This window comes from Echinops telfairi, unplaced genomic scaffold (assembly GCF_000313985.2).
Source record: "Echinops telfairi isolate 266 unplaced genomic scaffold, ASM31398v2 ScPeMD7_7424;HRSCAF=8462, whole genome shotgun sequence".
In the NCBI taxonomy this organism is placed as follows: Eukaryota; Metazoa; Chordata; class Mammalia; order Afrosoricida; family Tenrecidae; genus Echinops; species Echinops telfairi.
Genome location: NW_022111324.1, coordinates 66,184,360 through 66,203,087, shown reverse-complemented (window position 1 = coordinate 66,203,087; position 18,728 = coordinate 66,184,360). Strand labels below are relative to the sequence as shown.

Genomic DNA, 18,728 nt, shown 5'->3' with positions numbered 1-18,728 from the left:
CACACACACACACACACACACACACACACACACACTCACACCCAGGTTGATCTGTCTGAAAGAGCAGCATAAACCCATTGCCACAAGTCTGTACTGATTCTGACTTGCAAAGACTCCATAGGACAAAGCAGAACTGCCCCTTAGGGTTTCATGACAACAGACTGCTGTCAGGTCTCTCTCTCCCACAGAGCAGCTGGTGGGTTCAAACCACCGACCCTTCCGAGAGTGTTGAATCACTGCACTCCCAGGATGACACCTCTTTCTCTTACATGCACACGCACACGCATGCACACGCCCCTTCCCTCGCTTCAGGGACTTCACCCATGAGTTTATATGCGTGGGATTGATAGACTTTGTCTCTCTCTGTCACTTATCCACACACACAGTCTCACACATACTCACACTCAGACTCTCATTTTCCCTGCCTCCCACCACCCCCTAACACCTTTCCCAACCACCACCCCCCATACCCGCTCTCAGGGATGTCCCCTTGGGGTGTACATGCATGGGGTGGGTGGCTTTGGAAGGGTACTCTGAGGAAGACTGGGGTTCAGGTCTGAGCCCCCACGTTGTCTGGCAGATCCTCTCAGACTGCCTCGAGGTGCTGATGGAGCTGGGCCCCTGGGGTGCGGACCAGGTGGCAGGGCTGAGAGTGCAGGAGCTGCAGGAGCGCCTGGAGCAGGAGCAGGTGGAGCTGCACCGCAAGTTCCTGCTCCTGGCCGACACCTGCCTGAGGCAGGTGCACGCCCTCTGCGGAAGGCACTTCGCCACCGCCGCCAACCCCCTGGACCCGAAGTTCCTGACGCCCAAGGCCACCATGCTGCTGGAGATCCTGCGCCAGTACAGGCCCCGGGAGCGGCAGCAGTTCGAGAGCGTCCTGCGCAGCTGTCAGCAGAACCAGGGGGGCTACGTGTCTTGGGGCGATTTCGAGGAAGACGATGAGGAAGATGAAGAGATTGAGGAGGAGAAACCAGAAACAAACTTCCAGGCTCCCTGCACCAACTTCTTGTGCGGGATCATTTTTGTGGAGCAGCGATACACCGCCGTTGCCCTGAATAGGTGAGTGAGAGGTGGGCATTCTGTGCCCCCTGGTTTTGCTTGGCGATGTGCGATGGAGCAGCCGCAGAGCTGGCAGAAGGAGGTGGTGAGTGCCCTGACCCTGGGACCACCGCTGGTCACCAGTCACGCGGCTTGGGGGTGGATGGAGGGCATTTACTCTGGAATGCACAGTTGATGTTGTTGGTAGGCGCCACGGAGTTGGTTCTGACCCATAGTGACTGTGCACACAGTAGGGACCACTGCCCATCCTCACAATGGGTCACACGCTTGAGTCCGTTGCCGCAGCCACTGTGTCAATCGTCTCCTGGAGGGCCTGCCTCTTTTCCACTGCCCCTCTACATTACCAAGCATGAGGTCCTTCTCCAGGGAACCGTCTCCACTGACAACATGGCCCAGGTTTGTGAGACCAGGCTCACCATCCTTGCCTCTAAGGAGCACTGTGGTGGTACTTCTTCCAAGATACAGCGGCATTTATAGTTGCTTTCCCCAAAGTCCAGGTTTGATGTGATGTGTCTCACAGGACGCCGATCCACCAACTCATGTTAAAAATCCACAGCAAGTGTACAAAAGCTAGTTACAGGAAAACACCCTTTGCTTTGAAGTCCATTCACTTAAGTCAGATGTCTCTTATTCTGTGACTCTGTGCTAGACCTCGGGCTAAGCATCTCCTGTTCGGTTTTCTCCCATCCCTTAACTTCAGGATAAATTTTGCCTGGGCGTTATGGTGGTGCAGACATGGCTAACTTTTGTTTTCTGACAAGTCTGTATGTTCCAGTGGGCAAGTCTGCAAGGGAACTAGTGTAGAACAACTGGGCTCTCTCACTGATGGGGGTTCAGAAGCTCCAGGTACTCTTTTCTGACTCAGGTTAGAATTTTGAGAACATTAGCGAAGGTGGTGGTGAATCTACATTGTGGGGTCTGGATTCCAGCCCCACTCCTGTCATCAGTTTACTTTCCCTGCCTCTAGACACAGCTGTGTGTCAAGTGGGTGGGTGTCTGGGTCTTTTGGTTTGTGGATAGGTAGGTGTGCCTGTTAGTTTCTTCCCCCTGCACAAAAGGGGGGTATCTTTATTTTGTATTTGAAGTGATCTACTTTTCTGCGAGATCTATTAATCGGCCCAAGCTGATCCCTAAGAGCCTCTTCTGCAAGTAGTGATCTCTGAGGAAAAATTGAGCTTTGCGTCGTGAGGTAATTGGGGTTTTCCTTTTCTTTCTTCCCTTCATGCCCCTCTTGTCTTAACTGCTGCTGAAATGTTTAGGGTAACGAAACTTTTTTGAGTAACAAAAATTTGGACTCCAGGGTGGTCACCTGGGCAGTTCTCAGTCTGGTAATTTCCAGAGTCAGTGGTCCAGATTCCTCTGATGACTGTGATGTAAACAGCCCGGGAGCAAATTACCTTCAAATTACATGCTTAAGGAGCCATGGGGTCCAGCTAATCCGACCCACTTGTTTCAGCCACAGGAAAAGGGAGGGAAGTTGCTCATCAGCTGGTCCTCTCTGTGCCCCTGTGGGAAGGGCCCCAAGGGACAGGCAGTACTGAAAGCCCTATCTTCCTCTGAGGAGCCGCTGGTGGTTTGGATCTGCGGATGCTACTCTTGGCTGTGTCCCTGGGCGGGAGTGATTCCCTCAGGAGGTAGACATTTCCTTCCCAAGTATCTGTTTCTCAGCCAAGTGAAGTCAGCCAGAGTGGGGGTTTTGGAAAAGCCTAGCCATCTTCACCTACCCAGGGGGAACTGGAAGTTCCTTGTTGTAACCGCAGTATGATCTCAGTGGTGCTCACTCACAGGGACATGTTCTCCCGATGGTAACAGATGGGATGGCGGCCCTTCCCTGACCCAGCCTGTACATCCCAGCAAGCCAGGCTCTGGCTGTGATTGCTTTACTAAAGCTCCTGTCCTGAAGGCAGACTCCAAGAGGGACGCTGCACTGTGGGCTGCCTGGGAAGGATCCTCCAGACAGGCAGGCAGGCTTGGACCACCCTCTGATGTTCATCTGCTTCTTGTATGAAGGGAAATGAGAGCTAGACATAGACTTTGCTGCTGGCTGGTGCCCTGGGTCCATGGGTCATGCTCTCTGGCTTTTTGATTGGAGCTATTTATTCCTGAGCCAGCTGCCTGGCAGCACTGCCTGCTCTATGCTGGGTGACCCCTCTTCCATTTCCTGGGTGCCTTGCCCTGAGCCTCTCCAGCAGAGCTGGCAGAAAGGGCCATAGTGAGGCCTCTTGGACCCACCAGTAGGCTAGGTAGGGGCACCATGTTCTTCCCTGCCCAACAGGGGGAGCAGACCCAGGAGGCAGGAAAATGATGGGGATTGAGAGGTTTCTCCACAGGCCAGTTGTGACTTCCCCAATGTTCCACCTGAGTGCCCAGGGGCTGGGTGTGACAAGAGGTGGCTGAGCCTTCGCCCCGGCCTGAGGGCTCTGAGGACTGGTGAGTGGGAGTAAGGCCCCCTTGACTGATGTCCCTGTGTGCTCTATCGGGGGTCACAGCTGTGCTCCCATTCTGCGCCCGCATCAGGGAACCGTGGTGAGCTTTGTTTTGCAGTTTGTTTTTCCCCAAAGTCCTGCCCCCAAGTCAAGGCGCTGAGGGTGGGGACACACATGCCTCTGTCCTGCCCAGCCTTGTAGGGGCCCACGTTTCTCCTAAGTCATCTTTGCCACATCAAGTGTCTAGGATAAAGTGACCATTCTCAGTACTAGCACAGCTCGGCCTCGTTTGGATACTATAATCCCCTGGACAATGGGTGGAGGGAGGTGCAGATGGTAGGCTATCAGCCTGACCCAGTCAACAGACACGCAGACAGGATGCCCAGCCCCTTTCTCAGTGTGCTCCATTAAGGGACATCCGCCTCCTTTTTACAAACTCAGCGAGTTCATTCCTTCAGTGGACCCAGTATTGTCCTCCCTACTTTGGCTTCCATTTGATGGGAGCGGTTCAAATGAAGTGTAGCTGCCCTCTGCACTGCCTTAACTTCTAAACGTGTCGTGCCCTTAGATTGATAAAGGAAGCCAGCAAACAGGACCCGGAGTTGGCTTATATCAGCAGCAATTTCATTACTGGATACAGCACTGAGACAGACCAGCCCCAAGACAACCAAATGGAGGCTGAGTTCAGGAAACAGGAAGAGGTAAGCTTGGGACAGACAGCCCTCCGAGCATAGACACTCAGGCTGCCCCTTGGGATGGTGCTGGCCCCACAGTTCCCTAGCAGGGGCTAGGATGTGACAAGTGACACTGTCTGGGGCAGCTCTTCAGGGAAGGACAGATGGGAGGTTAGCATTGTGGCTTTGTGGGCCGCAGCCATCCCATTGACCTCTGTTGGGATGGTGGCACATCTAAGGCGGCTTCCTTAGAAAACCAGAGGTCTAAACATAACATGGACACAGATACGAAGCAGGAGGTGGAAACCTGTGCCTGGGAAGTGTGTGTTTCCTTTGTAGTTTTGGGGGTCCTGAGTTTTTCGTTCTTTAAGGAGTTCAGTATACGGGGCAACATCTGGAAGAAGCAAGAACTTGATACAGGATCTCACTAACCAACAAACAACCTCTTCTGTATCAAGTTTGTTGTGCCACGGGTGCTTAGCGGGGTGATTCCTGTTGGAGTAACTTTATACAGCACGGAGGTATAACCACCTGCCACATTTGAGGGGTGCATGAGCTAGACTTGGGCAATTACCAGTGGTCTCAGAACCCACTTAGCACTTTATAAAACTGGCCATGAGTTTGGGATTCCCATGCATTTTAAATAGAGCATGAGAATAGTTCTTACTTTTCAATTTTGAATCATTGCTGTAGCTCTGGAAGTTGAAGCTTCCCAAGGTGCCAGAAGAGAAATCCTGGTTGTGCAGCTTTCAAATCCCAGGTGGTTTAAGGATTTCCCTGAAAGGGTTGTGACACTGGTAGCAGCCCACATGGCCATTCTGGAGAGTGGCATCTCACAAACCCCACTTGGGGTCCTGAAAAAGTCAGATCATCTCCTGAAAGCACCCTGTGCTTTGTGTGGGGTGGCACCACAGGTAAAGCAGGCAATGCTCACCGAAGGGTGGCGGTTCGAACCACCAGCTGCTCCTCAGAAAAGGATGTGTCCCTTCGCTTCCTTAAGATCGACAGCCCTGGAAGCCTGTGGGGCAGTTCCAGCTGCTCTGGCCTTGAGTTTGATTCCCTTAGGAAACATAGAATGGCACTTTGATTAAAGCACACACATGTACAATACAACATGTTTGTCATGAAATATTGGGCAGTGGGGGCAGGGCGCACTTCAAAAAGTTTGTGGGGAAATGTCATTGCCTTTTAATTCCGCTTTTCCCTGAATGTTTTGAAGTGCACTCGTACCTAACTAAACAATGACACTGTACCTCTGGTGCTGCTGAAAAGGACTATCCCCCTGAGGCCTGGCTTCTCTGCCCAGGTGTCCACGGGTCCTCCATGTATGTATCCAGTGCTTTCTGTCTCCCTGGCCTCTTTAGCCTGGCACTTAACAATTCAGTGTGTCCAAAGTATGGGCCAGCAATGACAGTTGTCATTTATATTTGCTGTATTGTAAGGGCTATAATGCTAAGAATTATAATGAAATTTAGATGCACTTCTTAAAATGGCTTTTTCTTGGTTGATTTTTCCCACCCTCCCCCACACCCTACTCTTAGGTCCTTAGGAAATTTCGAGCCCATGAGACCAACCTGCTCATTGCAACCAATTGGGTAGAGAGTGTGGCTCTCCCGGAATGCAATTTGGTGGTTAGTTTTGATTTGCCCACAGAGTATCAGTCTTACCTTCAGTCCAAGGGAAGAGCCAGGGCCCCGATCTCTAATTACATCATGCTCGCAGATATGGACAGGGTAAAAAGCTTCGAAGAAGACCTTAGAACTTACAAGGCAATTGAACAGGTGAGCAGCACCAGGAAGAAATTCGGCCCCTCTCAGCAGTTGTCATTCTTTGTGCAAAGGATAGTTTTAATGCACCCTCACCCCCACCTCCCCAACCACCACATGTACTTCACAAGGAAGTTGGGGATGATCCCACACCAACCCCCAGCAATGGTCCCCAAGAAAACAGCCACGGCAGTGTGGTGTGGATCTGGGCAGAGAAGGTTTTTTCTGGGACACTGTGGTGGGGATGGCGATGAGGACAGGGATTCACGGGTTAGTACCTGCATTTATGTAGAGCACACTGTGTGCACGCGCGCATGCGTGTGTGCGTATGTACGTGTGTGCACATACACACAACACAATGGTAACCCTTGAGCCTGGGTGGTGAGTGTCTCCACCTGATTGGTGCTGGGGTGGATTCATCAGGAGTGCCTTGTGAAGGTGGCACTAGGCTGTTGGATTCTGTTCAGGGAGCTGGAGGCTTCCGGTACAGAGCCTTTCATGCATGCCCAGAAGCAGATGATTAACTTAGGGCAACAAAAGGGCATTTTTCTTTTCCTTTTTTGTTTTTGCCCTCATCTTAAGTTCTGTTTTGAAAATGTTCAGATCTTGAGCGACAAATCCTCCAAGTTGGTGGACTCTCGTGAGACCAACGTTGAGCCTCTTGTGGACGATGACAATGTTATCCCACCATATGTTCTCAGGCCGGATGACAGAGGCCCCAGGGTCACCATCAATACGGACATTGGACACACCAAACGGTGGGTGGCAGCCCCGAACCTCAGGCCCTCAGGGATGTGTCGGGCTTATGTATTGGAGGCAGTGGCCAGTCTTTCCATTCTAACACGAGAAGAAGTAGCAGTTGCTTCCCCCTACCCCACCCCAGTCCTCCGATCTAGTGAAGATGTAGCTACAGTTGTGGTCGTGCATGCTGGCCACCGCCCAGCGGTCTGACGAGGTGATGCATGCTGCTTTTGACGTGATGGAGTGGTTTTTCTCTCTCAGTCTTGAGCTTTTTGGATCAACTTCCCATTAACATTCCTATTGGACTTCCCATTTGCATCCCTGTAAGAAGGTGATAGGTTAATTTATATTACTGAGTGTTCTCATCTACTTAGTCTTGAGCTGGAAATACTGTTTCTAAGATCTAGAAGCAGCAGGTATCGTGCCTAGATTGCATGCGTGGTCAGTATCCTGGAGATGAGAATAAAAGCACAGACAAGATTTTTCTCTTTCATTTTTTCCCCTGTCACAATTTCTTTCTTTTTTTTATTAAAAGATCATATTATTGGGGACTCTTACAACTCTTATAACAATCCATATATCCATTGTATCAAGCATATTTGTACATATGTTGCCATCATTCTATTCTAGATATTGACTTTCTATTGAGCCCTCGGTATCCCTGCCACAGTTTCAAAGGCTAACAAGTTACAAGAATACTACCGAGAACTCCCATGACCCCTTCTCCTAGAGACATCTGCTCCTGTCTCATGAGAACTTGCTTTGTAGGCAGAGGGTCTTCTCCAAGTTCATGGATGAGACTCTTCTGTTCATACCCGTCTCCTTCAAGGAGCCCTGGTGGCACAGGGTGGAGAGGTTAGCTGCACACTGAGAGGTCTGCAGTTCAGACCTACCTGGCTCCTCCCGGGGATAAAGACGTGGCAGCTGGTCCTGTCTGAGGTTTCAGCAGACACCCTACAGACTGTCACTCTCTCAGTGGGGCCTCTTTGAGTGGAAACCTACTGGGCAGCATGTTCTAACAGGAGTGAAACATCTTCAGGTGCTCCCTGACTTCAGGGCCCTTGCGGTCAGTCTCTGTTCTTTAGGTGAGCTGGATGACCACTTGATGCTGGTGGGGGAAGAGATGGTGAAATATGAAGAAGAGCTTGATTTGCATGATGAAGAAGAAACCAGCATTTGGGGAAGACCAGGTTCCAGAAAACGGAGGCAGTGCTACCCAAAAGCAGTTAGTATTGATTGGCACGCCAGCCTGCCCTGGCTCTCTGCGTCTGGCTCCATTCAGTCTAGGTCTCTGCTGGACTTCTGCAGCCTCGAGGCTTCTGCCCACTTGGGGTCAGGACTCCTGATCCCCCATAGACTGCTCTCAGAACTGTTCCACCTCACTGGTGTTGGGTGGCACTTGGGCTCCGCATCAGATCCCACACTGGAGATTATTTCATTCAGGGGGGGGCTGTGCTTCTTGCTTTCCCTACATGTGGGGCTGAGACAAAAGTGAACTTTTACAATAAGCTAGGCAGTTTGAGAGAGATGCCCTCTGGGTGAAGGGTGCCTGGGGAGGTCAGAACAAGCATGGAAGCTGCACGCTGGGAGGCAGAGTGTAGGAATGGTCTTGCCAGTCCCTGGAAGGAGGAGGCCATCCTCCTAGAGCTGATCCCAAATCTTTCATCCTGACTGCAGATTCCCGAGTGTCTTCGAGATAGCTACCCTCAGCCCGAGCGGCCCTGCTACCTGTATGTGATTGGCATGGCTCTGACGACACCTTTGCCAGATGAGTTCAACTTCAAGAGGAGGAAGCTCTTCCCGCCCGAGGATACCACCAGATGCTTTGGCATACTGACAGCCAAACCCATCCCTCAGGTAGCCCATCGGTGATGCCCCCCACCTCCCCCAAAGCAAAAGATCTTTCTGGAAAATATCATTTAGGAGTGCCCCCTCTTTGTGTCATATCTCAAACATGGAGGTCTTCTGTGCACCTTTGATAAAAAGGGTTTCTCTTCCTTTGTAACTGGAGCTGCCCTGGGAGAAAATGCTGGCTAACCCCTGGGTGGGGGGTGCTTTGTTCCCTGGCTCAGATCCCTCACTTCCCTGTGTACACCCGTTCGGGCGAGGTCACCATATCCATAGAGCTAAAGAAGTCTGGCTTCACCTTGTCTATCCAAATGCGTGAGCTGATTTCGAGACTCCACCAGTATATCTTCTCGCACATTCTGCGCCTTGAAAAACCAGCCCTCCAATTTAAGCCAACGGATGCTGACTCGGCATACTGCATTCTACCTCTCAACATCGGTAAGCGGGGAGCCGAGTTTCCGCATTCCCTCTCCTGGCCCAAGGGCTGCACAGTGAACATTTTTGTATGCCTGTTGGATCATTTTCCATAACTCAAGGGCCCCTGACTTTGACCTGGGCAACTCTGAACTAGATGTGGGAACGGGCAGCAAGCCTGCAGAAGAACCTCGTCCCTTTTGCCTGCTGCTCACTGCACGAGCTAGAGCTAAAGTGTTTCTTCTTTTTTCCCTAAGTTAATGACTCCAGCACTTTAGACATTGACTTTAAATTCATGGAAGAAATTGAGGAATCTGAAGCTCGCCTGGGCATTCCTAGTACAAAGTATTCAAAAGAAACGCCCTTTGTGTTCAAATTAGAAGATTACCAGGATGCCATTGTCATTCCAAGGTGGGTGGCCTGAGGCCTTGTTGGAGAACATTCCCCAGCTCAGCGGGGAGGCTGGCACCCAGTCAGTGGGCAAGGGACCTCCGTGCTGACATTAGGGACAGAGCAAGGTGCCTTGACCTGCTCTCCCCTGTGTGCCTGCTTGGAAAACCAACACATGGGCATCAGGGGATGCCTCTGACAGTCAGACAAGCTGACACCCGCGCTTCCTTCTTCATGACTCCCTCCTCTCTCCTTCCAAAGCCCTCCTCTAGAATTTGACCTTAATGACCGTTATTGTTGCTGTTTCTCCCAGGTGGCTTTACAATGAGCAGTGTCACAGCACTCGGGATGCTTCCCGGTTTTCATTTTTCTTGTGAAAATCTAGGGTTTGGAGGTTTTTCTTGCTTTCTTTCTTTTTTTTCAGCCATGAAATAAAATAGAGGCACTTTTCAGAGAACCAGAAGCATGGGTGCTGTCCTATGATTTTTCTTTATTTCACTGGCACCCCAGTGTTGCCATTTCAAATGCTGGCTGTCACTAAGCTGTCACTCTCGTTAGACTACACAGCAATGCCTTCTACCTTCTAGTTTAGCATTGAGTGCACTGTGTCTGCTTAGTTATTTGGATATTGAAAGCTTTTATAGTATTTCTATTGATGGAACTAAGAAATGTATCTCGATGCCTTTTAGCTTCGTGGCACCAAAATACAGGTACCTGGACTAGTAATGATAACAAAGAAGGGAGGAGAGTCCGTTTTCCCTTGGGTAAAGTATAGCTCTAACGGTCTCAAGTCTACTAGAAATATAGTAATCAGCATTGAAAGTTTCATTCAGGATTTTATTTTCACCTTTTAAAATCCTAATTCCTATCTCCTTATTGCCTTTGGGGAGTAGGTGCTCACCCTCAAAGTGCTATCTCCTCTCCAGGTACCGCAATTTTGATCAGCCCCATCGGTTTTACGTCGAAGACGTGCACACTGATCTCTCCCCACTCAGCAAATTTCCTTCCCCTGAATATGAGACATTCGCCGAGTATTATAAAACAAAATACAACCTGGATCTGACCAGTCTCAGCCAGCCCCTGCTGGGCGTGGACCACATATCTTCCCGGTGAGACGCTGCCCACTTCCTGGGGGATGGTAAAGGCTCACTGTCCCAGCTGCCCACCTTGAGTCTCCTGGGAACCACTGAGGGCTTGCTCACAGAGACGCTGGGGGGGGGGGCACTCTCGAGGTGGCCTGGGGGTCAGGGGACACTGAGGCTGGAGAGCCACCTCAGTGTGTGTGTGTGTGTGTGTGTACATGCGCATGATAGAATAAACTTACTCTGCCTTCTTTGTAGACTAAATCTTCTGAAGCCTCGCCATTGGAATCAGAAGGGGGAGGCCCTTCCTCTAAGCAATGCTGAGAAGAGAAAAGCCCAAAACGAAAGCGTGCAGAATAAGCAGGTGCCTGGCCAGCTGCCTTGGGCGGCGTGGTGGGGCGGGCAGGTTTTGAGCTGGCTGTGCATTTCAGGAGATCCGGTGAACTGAGTTGTGGAAATAGGGGGGAAATGCACCTGGCCCTTGATTTTGTTTGAGGGCATTGCACCCCCTGCATGCCAGCTCTCTTCTAGTGGAACAAGAAGGGTATTTCTCTTGGGTCCTCTGTGCTGGGAATGCCCACAGGTGCTTCAGATCCCTCGAATCTTCCATGGCTTTGAAGCTCACAGCCTAGAGGTGTGTGGTTTTCCAGGACCTGGAGTTGTTTTTTAAACCCCAGGATCAATCTCCTCTGCCGGAAAGGTTATTTTGTTGTCTTTTTATTTTTAACAGTGAGATGTAGCTAGTATTTAAGGTTTATTTGTATTTTTTAATCTGTAAGTGAATTCACTTCTTTGGTTTTCATTGGAACCCTCTCTCCCCTCCCCAACAGTTCCTGGTTCCGGAGCTCTGTGCTATCCACCCCATCCCTGCATCGCTCTGGAGGAAAGCCTTGTGTCTCCCCAGCATCCTGTACCGCTTCCACTGCCTTCTCTCCGCAGAGGAGCTGAGGGCCCAGATGGCCCGTGACACCGGCCTGGGCATCAGGTCCCTGCCCGCGGATTTTGGGTAGGCTTCTCACTGCAGGGCCGGCCGACCCATCGCCCAGGCGGCTCTGTGCGAGAGAGGCAGGACAGTCTGCTCCCGCAAAGATGGACAGTTGGGAGGCCCAGAGGAACTGCCCTACCTCGGTCCCTGCAGGGTCCCCATGGGTCAGAATCCAATCCATCCAAGGGCCCAGAGTTCTGTGGGGTTTCATAGACTGGCAGCCAGAAAGAACCTGGGCCGAGAACTCCTCTCTGCACTGAGCCGAATGAAGTTGATGGTTTGATATTGGCGTCAGGAAGTCATCCCCTGGCTCTAGAGGGGTCCGTAGGACCTTGAGCCCAGCATTCTCTCCCAAGCCCTAGGTGTAAACCAGAAGCGAGCCTGACGTGGTCCTGGGGTGTGCAGACGTGAAAGGGCAGCTTTCTCTTTCTCGAAGCCCTTTGGACGTTAAAAGGGGGTCCTTCATCAGGCCCCTTCCTTCCCTGTCTTCCTCCCGCTGGAGCTGTGCATCCTGCGGAGGCTGGTTGGCATGGTAGCTGCTCACTTTAAATGCACATTAGACTCAGTTGGCAAGACCAAGCTGGTACCCGCCCAAGGTTGAAGGACATCTGGTGCACAGCAGTGATGGTGACAGATAGGACTTAGGGGCCCTTACCACAGCGCTAGGCCTGGCTCCCATGCCCAGCCTGTTCCAGCGTCTGTAACCTTCAGACAGCCCCACCACATAGGCAGTGGTAGCTCATTCTCCAGTGCAGAGGCTGAGGGGCACAGAGGTTCTGTCAATGTCCCAAGCCACACTGCCACCGTCACCAGAGACCTGGGTTTCCACCCCCAGGGAAGCTCAAAGATCTTTCATGCCAGGTGAGGGAGTGCAGCAGTGCAGTAATGAAGCCCCCACACAGTAGCCATCCTCACTGTGCAGAGGTTCAAATCCTGTTGCTCCTGCTCAGAAGAGGCCCTCCTGAAGCCGCAGCCTCGTTGTGGGGCAGCACTGTGGTTTTAGTTGCACCCTCTGACTTTGAGCCTGGGCCCCCTGAAGGAAAGCTGGGATGAAAAGTTGTCAACCTGTCTTTGCAGCTACCCAAACTTAGACTTCGGGTGGACAAACTCCAGAGGCAGCAAATCCTTCATCTCGATTTCTAATTCTTCAGCCGAAAATGACAATCCATGTCAGCACAGTGTAATGGTAGGCCCTGGTCATGCTGCACATCAAGGTACTAGTAAGAGCCCCCCTCCCAAGCACCACCACCAAATGTCTGTAAGCTGCAGAGCGCCCCTCCTCGAGCCACTGGGTAAGACCCTCACCAACGCCCTGAGTGACCTCATCACAATGAAAGGTCTCTCTTACAGCAAACCTCTTGCCAGCGGCGGCCACAAGTTAGCAGACAGAGACTTTTGCCAAGAGCATCAGCCGAGTGACCGCCCTCAGGAAGTCTCTGTACAACCACCTACCTCATATCCCATTCTGAGTTCAGACCACTCTGAGAACCAGCTCAAGCCCAGTGAAGACTGTGCCCCACCTGGTCAAAAGCACCTGGAGGGAAATGCTAACCAATCCACCTCAGATGGGAGCCCCCTACCAGGCGTCCCGGGGCCCTGCAGCACCCCGAGGGGCAGGGTAGATTCTGAGCAGGGTCCCCCCGCACTTAGGTATTCCTCAACGACCCTCGGCCCCAAACCTGGGCTCATTCTCCAGGCTCTGACCCTGTCCAATGCCAGCGATGGGTTTAACCTGGAGCGGCTGGAGATGCTGGGCGACTCCTTCCTGAAGCACGCCACCACCACCTACCTGTTCTGCACTTACCCTGAGGCTCCAGAGGGCCACCTCTCCTACATGAGGGGCAAAAAGGTAAGGAGCACTGCCTCCCCCTGCCCCCCCCATCCTTTCTGACTTTTGAACCAGACAGCCTGGAAGTGGGTCTTTACAAGTGTTGGGGGTGTGTGGTCAGCACGTGGGAAAGCTGGGCCCAGGAAGTCTCCCAGGGGAACATGTCAGCCCCAGGTGTCAGTGCCCAGGGCAGGCCGGGAACCCACTTTGCAGTGAGCGGCAGAGCCTGCTGGCATGGGTGTCAGCAGATAACGTGAGTGTGTGTGTGTGTGTGTGTGTGTGTGTGTGTGTGTGTGTGTGTACCTACCCATGCCTGCCTGCTGGGGCTCAGGGAAGGCAATCCTGGAGCCTCTCTCTGAGTTGAGAGGTAGGCATCAGTTTGGAAGTATGCCATTCAGACAGGCCTAGGTGCCTAACACACAGACCTTAGTTGAAGAGCGCTTCCTCAAAGGGAAGCAGTGACAGGCTTTCAAGGATGCTGAGTGAGCATGACACTTGAGTCAAGCGCATCCTGGAGACTCCCCTTGGCAGTGCTGTGGGACAAAGGCTTCAGGGAAGAAGGGGCCACAGTGGATGGGTGCTGACAGACCACTGCAGAAGCCCTTGGAGAGGCAGGATGCCAAGCAGGAGCCGGCGAGTGGTGTCAGCACAGGGTAAACCTTGGCGCCTGAGCCAGACCGGTCAGAAGAGTGACCAGAGCAGGGGACAGGTACTGCTCTCTGGCATTTTGTCAAGAGGCTGCTGACTGAGATAGGAGGTGAAACCAGCAGCGTTTTGGTGGAATAGCAGTCAGACCAAGCTGAGATCCACTTGGCCTTGAAGCAGTCTCAGCTTATGCTGAGTGATGCTCAGGAGAAGGGGAGATTTTCAGCTAAGGCTCACAGCATGCATGCTTTAGCCAGATATGTTCAGCTACCTGACAGGGAGGGTGCTTGGGGTCAGAGAGGTTTTGGGGCCTAGTGGCGGAGGTGGATGGAACAGGAAGGTCAGGGTCTGGATGAGGGTGGGGGCCACTGGATGGCACACCGGACATAGTCTGCACAACCTCCGGGAAGGTGATCATATATCTGACGAGAGAGACTCGCCCAGGAACTGTGGTGGGAAGAAATCAGCAAGGGAGCGATTGGATGTGCTGCTGGGGAGTGAGGAGGTCATTGTCTGGCACACACAGCCCTTCTTCCTGTGCAGAACTTTCTGGGCTCTCTCACCCCAGCCCTCTGTGGGCAGCGCTTTGATTTATGCACTGCACCCCATCCAGGCCTCAGATCCCCAGCCAGGTGCCAGCAGAGCAGACCCTGGCCCACACAGCACCTTCACCACCAGCACCAGCACTCCACCCCCCCAGTGGCTCCTTCTCAAAAGATGCTCCCCACTCCCAGTCCTGCCAGCCTTTTCTGTTGACTTGGAATCTGGTTGGTCTCTGTGTATCTCTTGCTGTCTCTCTGTATCTCTCTCTCTCACTCTGTTCCCTGGTCCTCACTACACATTCTTCCCTCTCAGCCCCTTCAATGCTTTGTCTGACTGGACAGAAAAGGAAAACAGCGGGATTCAAGCCTGCTTCCTGTTTACACCCCAGGCAGTGTGGGACAGCCCCGGGGCAGAGTGAGGGCATTTGGGGACTCTGTCCTAGCTGCTGCTTAGCTCCCAGGGGCAGCGATTCCGACTCCAACTGCCACCATGTCCTCCTGAGGTGCCTGCCCAGGCCGCCTGCAGGCTTCTTAGGCAGTAGCTGTTATGCAGGAAATAGCTCTGGAAGCCCTTAACTAGAAGGGAGCCAGCCAGGTATGAGGAAATGAAGGTTGACAAGTCCAGGCCCCAGTCTCCATGTAAAATCAAGACCGGACCACAGAGGGCTGAGCACATGCAAGGAGATGGGCATTTGTAAGAAAAACTCACATCCGACCTGTGAGGTCACGCTTTATTACCTTTTTCTTTATTAACATCTTCAAATGGTGAAACCAAAAAGTCTTGAAATGCCATTCAAAAGGAAAGACTATTCGAGACAAGGCTGCCATTGGAGTTGCCTTTGTGGCTTCGATTCTAGGAAAATAAAATTATTTTAGCCTTATTTTCTGCCAGGTTTGACTTTGTAGCTAAAGTTTATAGCCCTTTAAAAATTTTTTTGGGTTTTTTTCTGAATCAAGAATATTTGGATAACATGACGTTTCATATGAATTCTTTCCCAATAATCCCAATTAGCATCTGTGTTAGTCTGGGTAGACTGGAGAAACAAATTCATGGATATTCATCTGTGAATAAGAAAAAGGTTTATATACAAGAGCAATTGAATATTGAGAAAACCTCCCATCCCAGTCCAGATCAAGTCCGTAAGTCAAATATTAGCCCATATGTCTGATACCAATCTACAAAATCTTCTTCAGACTCACGAAACACATGACATGAATCCAAATGCAGGAAGATTACAGGCCAGTGGGTTGACCCACAGTCTTGTGGATCCAGTAGTGGTGTAAGCATATGAGTGCTGGCAGGGATCTGTACGTGGCTTCTCCGGCTCCAGAGGTCTGGGTGCATCAGGGTAGGTCCATGTGGTTTCTCCAGCTCCCAGGGTGTAGTGCCATGTGTCTTGTCGGTAGAATGATCATTTGGGTATGAGTGTCATGTAAAATTTTTCTGGGACAGGTCAGCAACAGTAACCTTTCTCGCCTCGGGAAAAAGAAAGGCCTGCCCAGCCGCATGGTGGTCTCCATGTTTGACCCCCATGTGAACTGGCTTCCCCCAGGCTACGTCGTCAACCAGGACAAAAGTCACGCAGACCAGTGGGACAAAGATGACATGGTAAGTTAGTGATAACTCTTGATGCTCGAAGCACATGGATGACTTTGGTGTGTGTGTGAGGGGGGGTGAAGTGAGGGAGGTTTGTTCTCCTAGTCTCTGTCTCCCCCAGAGGCTGTGGGTCCAACAGAGTTAACCTATGGAAGCTTTCAGAAAGCTCCCCATGGGCATGCTCCTTTCTCTTCCCAGTCCCGGTTTTCCATGTGCTTTTTGAAGGTTCCCTGGTATTGGCAGCTCCTGGTGAATTCCTTGATGTGGGCTGGTTCTTTGTCGGAAGTGGAGTTGTTTGTGGTCTCTTCTGTACCCAAAGGTGGAGGGCAAAGCTCCCCGCATTTCACTCTCCTGATGGTAAAGATGGCTGGCTTGCAGCCTATGGGTGAGGTCACTGGCTTCAGTATGCGCTCCTCTGAGCAGCTAAGCCTTCCTTGGTGAGGACTATCGGAGCCGGCCATAAGGCTTCTGTTTCCTGGGAATCATTTAAATCCTGCCAGAAGACTTAGGAAGACTCCCAAGCATTAGGCACAGTCGCTGCTCCACTTGGTTTTGTCTGGACGGCCACCAGGGGGCTCCTGGGAGCCCCGCAGGCCTACATGTCCCCTAGGCTGGGACCTGCTGCAGGTCCCATGGTGGAAAGTTCAAGCTCCCCGCTCAGGCACTTCCATTTCCTGGAGATGGATTTTGCACTAGTGACAAACCAGCAAGCTGTCACTTCATTTCTGCCTCGTGCCAACAATGATAGTGCTGTCTGTCTCCCGGGTTATGTTCTCTAGGCCAGCCTTCCACTCTCTTCCACGGCTTCTCATTGGGGCGCAGCAGCACGTACCAGGCCTGCATTCTGATGTTAGCCGATTCCTCAGGCATATGTTTAACTCGTGTAGTATCAGCCTGTTACAGAAATGGAGCTTTCCTGGAAGAGCCTTGGGCGAGAAAACATAGGCAAATTGTGTCAGAAATAGTCGAGGTGTAGGAAACTTAGAAAAATGGATCAACCTTAAGAGAAAAAAAAAGTGTCGATTTTTGAGAGCTTTCGTAACAATTCTCCTGTCTTGTCAGTATTTTTCAAAATACCTTGGACACTACTGTTAATTGTAGCTTCAAGGTGACCTTTTTGTTAATTTTTTTTTAAGGAGCAGCACAGTTATTTTCCTATGACTTGGGACCTTGGTTCTTGTAGTACACCCATAGTCATTTAGACTCGGTGAAGTCAGCCTTCCACTCTGCAGTCATTCCTCAGTTACATCCAGCTGGCTGTCTGGGAATGAGGCTGCTAAGTGACCTGGAAGGTGTGTGAACACCATTGTGCATACAAGCCATGCGCAGCTTACAAACGGACCCTGTCCTCAACTGTTTTTAAGTCACATCTGCACCTAAGTCAGAACAGGTAGACGCGGTTTGTAAGTCCGTTAGTCAGATGTTGAGCTTAGTGTACAGTATACCCTTCTGTGCATTAAAAAAAAAAACTAGCAAAAGACTCCCAGCTATCTTGACGTTTTAATTAACACAATAGCCAGGAAGAATGACCGAGTTGAGATGTGTGTGTCATAAGGTTACACCCATTTGCAAGGGCTAACCATGGTGGAGCCTTGCATTTTTATCACGAGGTGTTGCGGGGTGGTGTGTGTGTATGTGTGCGAGGTGTTGCGGGGTGGTGTGTGTGTATGTGTGCGAGGTGTTGCGGGGTGGTGTGTGTGTATGTGTGCATCGGGGGTGGGGGTGGGGTGTGTGTGACATGGGTAAGTGCCCAAAGCCAGAGCCTACCATTGTGCAGGTGGGGGTGTGACTCTACTGTGAGTTTGGGGCTTGCTGCATTCCTGTCCTCTTCACCTTACTCCAGCAAATCGGGGAAGGTGAACCCCTCCTTTTCCGCCTCCTGCAATTCCCTAGCAGCTCTGGAGCAGGAAGTCAGAGAAAGGGGTTTGTGCGTCCACTGCTGTCTTTCATTGGATTTTGCAAGAGCTTGAAGCATCTAAAGGACCATAGCTCCTCCCACAGCTAGCGGCTCCTCCCACAGCTACCGGCTCCTCCCACAGCTGGTCTGTCAGACAGTCCTTCCTTGATGCTTGCTTGCTTGTTTCTACACTCTGCTGTGGTAACATTTACCGAAGTGGTAAAGATTTTAAAATATTTATACGCACATGTGTGAGTGTATTGATTATTTTGAATCATAGTTTGCCCTTTTCTTCCACATGTGTGTGCATTTAATTGCAGTTTGACCCCTCAGTGGTGAAACCCCTCACAGGGCCTTGAATGAGGAGAGAGGGCTTTAAAAAATAAACAAAATAAAAGCTATGAATTGACATGCCCCCTCCCCTTGGCTTTGATAGGAAATGCTGTGTTGTTGTGTTAATTACGTGTTTTTTCCCCATCGCTCCTTGTTTTCTTTTAACTGAGTGGATATTTGGCACCTTTCCAGCATTGCAAAATCATCATCCGATTACCCGATCCTAGCTTCTGATTACAGCTGTCATCCACAAATAAGCTTTTGCCCAAGGATTGAAATGAAGCAAAGTTCTTCTGACAGAAATCAGGGAGTTGTGTTGCTCGCTGCCTCTGTTTTGTGCAGTCCCACTGTAATCTGCGACCCCCTTCCTGGAGTGGGGTTGCCGAGGGGTGGGGGACACCGATTCATAGCTTTGTCTCCACGGTCACTCCTTTTCCCAGCCCAGCCATTTAATTTTGCAGTGTAGCGAATGCCCTTTGATCTGAAGAGCGGGGGGGGGGG

At 51.3% G+C, this 18,728-nt stretch overlaps 1 protein-coding gene across 1 annotated transcript in view; it reads left to right on the top strand.

Moving 5' to 3' along the window:
• Positions 1-18,728, top strand: part of LOC101638976 (endoribonuclease Dicer-like) — a 29,086-nt gene that overhangs the window by 3,488 nt on the left and 6,870 nt on the right. The window contains exons 3-15 of the mRNA XM_045298198.1: positions 581-1,059; positions 4,054-4,186; positions 5,701-5,940; positions 6,529-6,683; positions 7,723-7,891; positions 8,344-8,523; positions 8,739-8,952; positions 9,186-9,339; positions 10,245-10,427; positions 10,659-10,764; positions 11,231-11,406; positions 12,463-13,234; positions 15,854-16,009. Coding sequence (XP_045154133.1) covers positions 581-1,059; positions 4,054-4,186; positions 5,701-5,940; positions 6,529-6,683; positions 7,723-7,891; positions 8,344-8,523; positions 8,739-8,952; positions 9,186-9,339; positions 10,245-10,427; positions 10,659-10,764; positions 11,231-11,406; positions 12,463-13,234; positions 15,854-16,009 — 3,117 coding nt within the window. The remainder of the gene's footprint in view (positions 1-580; positions 1,060-4,053; positions 4,187-5,700; positions 5,941-6,528; positions 6,684-7,722; positions 7,892-8,343; positions 8,524-8,738; positions 8,953-9,185; positions 9,340-10,244; positions 10,428-10,658; positions 10,765-11,230; positions 11,407-12,462; positions 13,235-15,853; positions 16,010-18,728) is intronic.